At 42.9% G+C, this 2,920-nt stretch overlaps 1 protein-coding gene across 1 annotated transcript; it reads right to left on the reverse strand.

The window, feature by feature from the left end:
• Positions 1-2,151: 2,151 nt before the first annotated feature.
• LOC121432989 (60S ribosomal protein L27a) lies at positions 2,152-2,676 on the reverse strand. Its single transcript, XM_041631206.1, has one exon. It carries the CDS (start codon positions 2,633-2,635, stop codon positions 2,189-2,191), a length of 447 nt encoding a protein of 148 aa, XP_041487140.1. The 5' UTR covers positions 2,636-2,676; the 3' UTR covers positions 2,152-2,188.
• Between the last annotated feature and the right edge of the window lie 244 nt (positions 2,677-2,920).

A 2,920-nucleotide genomic window follows, 5' to 3' on the forward strand; every position in this document is an offset into this window, starting at 1 on the left:
GCCTAAATCTCTCCTGTTTATTCTCTCTGCATATCAGCCCCTTCTATCTATTCAGCTCCTTATTAGACCAATCAGGTGCCTTAGGCAGGCAAGGTGAAACAAATGTAACACATCTTTACATAATTAAACTAATAGAGCGCAAATGTAACAGATCCTTACGTTATTAAACAAATGTAACATGTCTTTACATAATTAAAATAATATTCTACAACACTATTTGTTTTTATTTATTTAGTTAGTTTGTTATATTGAATGAATACTTCATCTACCCAGAAATCTCTGAGAAATAAGTAATGATTATTTGGGGAGTACAGTGGATAAAGAAAAAAGTTCTTTAGTTGTGATATTTTTATTATGTATAAAAATACCCAATATCTAAAAGTTCCTCACATACTCTAAGAACATAAACATTCTCTATCTTGTTTGTATTATCTGTACCTGGAAAGTTATGATTCAGCTTTGGGTAGGCAGTACAGAAGCAGAAACGAGAGACCCTGCCTCCAAAGGTGAAAGATTTGGATTAACCAACCCTAAAGGTTGTTCTCTGACCTCTACACAAGCACCAACCCCAGATAAATAAATAAATTAAATAAATAAATAAATGGCAATTTCGAAAAGAAATTAGCAGCCGAGTGGTGGTGATAATGCACACCTTTAACTCCAGCGCTCAGGAGACAGAGGCAGGTGGATCTCTGTGAGTTGGAGGGGGTGTACAGAGTAGGTTACAGGACTTCCAGAGCTGTTACACAGAGAAACCTTGTCTCGAAAAAAAGAAAGGAAAATTATCTGCTTCAGAAGGGCTTATGATGTAATGCCACAACCCCCCTGCCAGGCTTCCTCACCTTAGTCACTTTGCAACACTGGCTTTTTTCTTTGCTTGTTTTGTTTCTCATGTATCCCAGACTGGCTCCTGATAGCTGTGTACCCAAAGATGACCTTGACACTTTCATCCTCCAGCCTCTACTTCCCCAGTACTGAAATCATAGGCCTGCTACCCTATTTTAAGAGGTGCTGGAGATGAAACCTAGGGCCTCATGAATACCGGCCAAATGCTCTACCACTATGCTGCAACGCCCCCCCCCCCCCCCCCCCCCCGCTTTTCTTTGCTGTTGTCATTTTGAAACTGGGTCTTGTCATGTAACCCTGGCTGGCCTAGAACTCACTATGTAGACCAGGGTGGCCACAAACTTAGAGTCCACCTGCCTCTGCCTCCCTAGAAGTGGGAATTAAAAGGCCTATGCTTCCATACCTGACAGTCCATACACATAGTTTTCAGCGTTTCTCCAGTGTTTACATATTTATTGCTACCTTTAAGAGACAAGGATTTGGCTAATTTAGACATTTGCCCTCCTCTTCATTTTAAGTCATATTATCTTTATTTTAGCAGAGGTCTTCACTGTCCTCTTTCCCACTTTTCTCCTAGCTGTGTCTATTAGTGTGTCAGATGAACTCATTACCTTCTCTCCTCCTCAGCTTATCTTCTAATCTACCTCTGTCAGCATCACCTTTGCTTGATTTTTTTCATTCTGTAACATCTAGAGTAACGACAGTTGCATCCTGTTCTGTAACTGTAAACAAATACTCAGTGTTTTGTCTCTAGCAACACTGGCCTTACTATCACTATGTAAATATTACTCAGGAGGATACAGGAGCTGCCCCTGGCCATTTCCTTTCTTTTCCTCTAAGAACTGCATCCCTTTCTTTACATTCTGTCATTTGTTTAAAATCAAGGCAGATTTTGGGTTCCTGTATGGACCACGGCATCTTTGTGGCTTTATTTAGTTCTTTGTATCTTAATTGTCCTCCCTGCCTCCTTCTGAAATATGTGCCTCCTCTTATCCCCTTCCTCTGCAACATCACACACACACACACACACACACACACACACACACACACACACGCTGTTCTCATTTCTGCATACACACTCTGACATCAACTGACTCATGCTTCACAGACAGATTGCTTCCCAGCCCTGCTGAGTCTTGATGCTCTTCTCGGTTGGTAGTTTGTAAGTTTCAAGACTCCTTTTTATTTGTTAACCCTTCCTTCTTTACTTCCTCTTTTTCCCCAACCCTCCCTCCCTCCCTCCCTTCCTTCCTTCTTTCCTTCCTTCCCTAATTGCTTTCTTACTTTTTTTTTTTTTTTTTTTTGGAAAGTGTTAGCATTTAATTGGCCTCCCTGAGTGGCTTCAAGCCACCAGAACACAGGCACCTCCAACACCCTTTATCTTCTCTTCAGCTCTTCTGCTGAAAAATTTAGCTTTCACGATGACAGGCTGCTTAGGGAGCTTTCCCTTCCCCAGAACTTTGTAGTAGCCCGATCGCACGACATCAATGATGGGAGCAACTCCAGTCTTGTTCTTGGCAGCGTTGACCCGGGTCTGCTCACTGACCAGCGTCCACAGTTTATCCAGGTTGACAGTCGGGCAGAAGCTCTGGTTCCTCTTTAAGTGGTAATGCCTCATCCCAACTTTCCCGAAGTAACCTGGATGATATTTGTCGAAGTTGATCCTGTGATGATGCATGCCTCCAGCGTTCCCGCGTCCTCCCGGATGCTTGCGGTGTTTACCGATGCGGCCATGGCCGTGGCTCACGTGGCCCCGGAGTTTCCGGGTCTTCCTCAGTCTGGATGGCATGGCGGTGGCAGAAAGGAAAGAGGGAGGAACCAGCGAAGTATCGCGAGGTAGCAAGTGTAGGGGCCGCTTTCTTACTTTTTTATGTAGCCAGAGTGGCCTCAAATTCACGATCCTCCTGCTTCAGCTCTGCTGAGTGCTGAGGTTACAAATTTATACCACCATAGACCTGGGCATTTTTCTTGATTTTTTTTTTTTAAATCAGAACACATCAGTTTGTTTCCATAGGAATTTTTCTTCTAATTTCGAACATACTCCATTGTTTTGTTTGAGACAGGGTTTCTTATC

The sequence above is a fragment of the Microtus oregoni genome, unplaced genomic scaffold, assembly GCF_018167655.1.
Source record: "Microtus oregoni isolate MIOR12 unplaced genomic scaffold, Mior012 000036F_ref0000092, whole genome shotgun sequence".
Classification (NCBI taxonomy): domain Eukaryota; kingdom Metazoa; phylum Chordata; class Mammalia; order Rodentia; family Cricetidae; genus Microtus; species Microtus oregoni.

What these genes read in the sequence shown, in the direction of transcription:
- LOC121432989 (XM_041631206.1), bottom strand. Translation starts at nt 2,635, where the DNA reads ATGCCATCCAGACTGAGGAAGACCCGGAAACTCCGGGGCCACGTGAGC.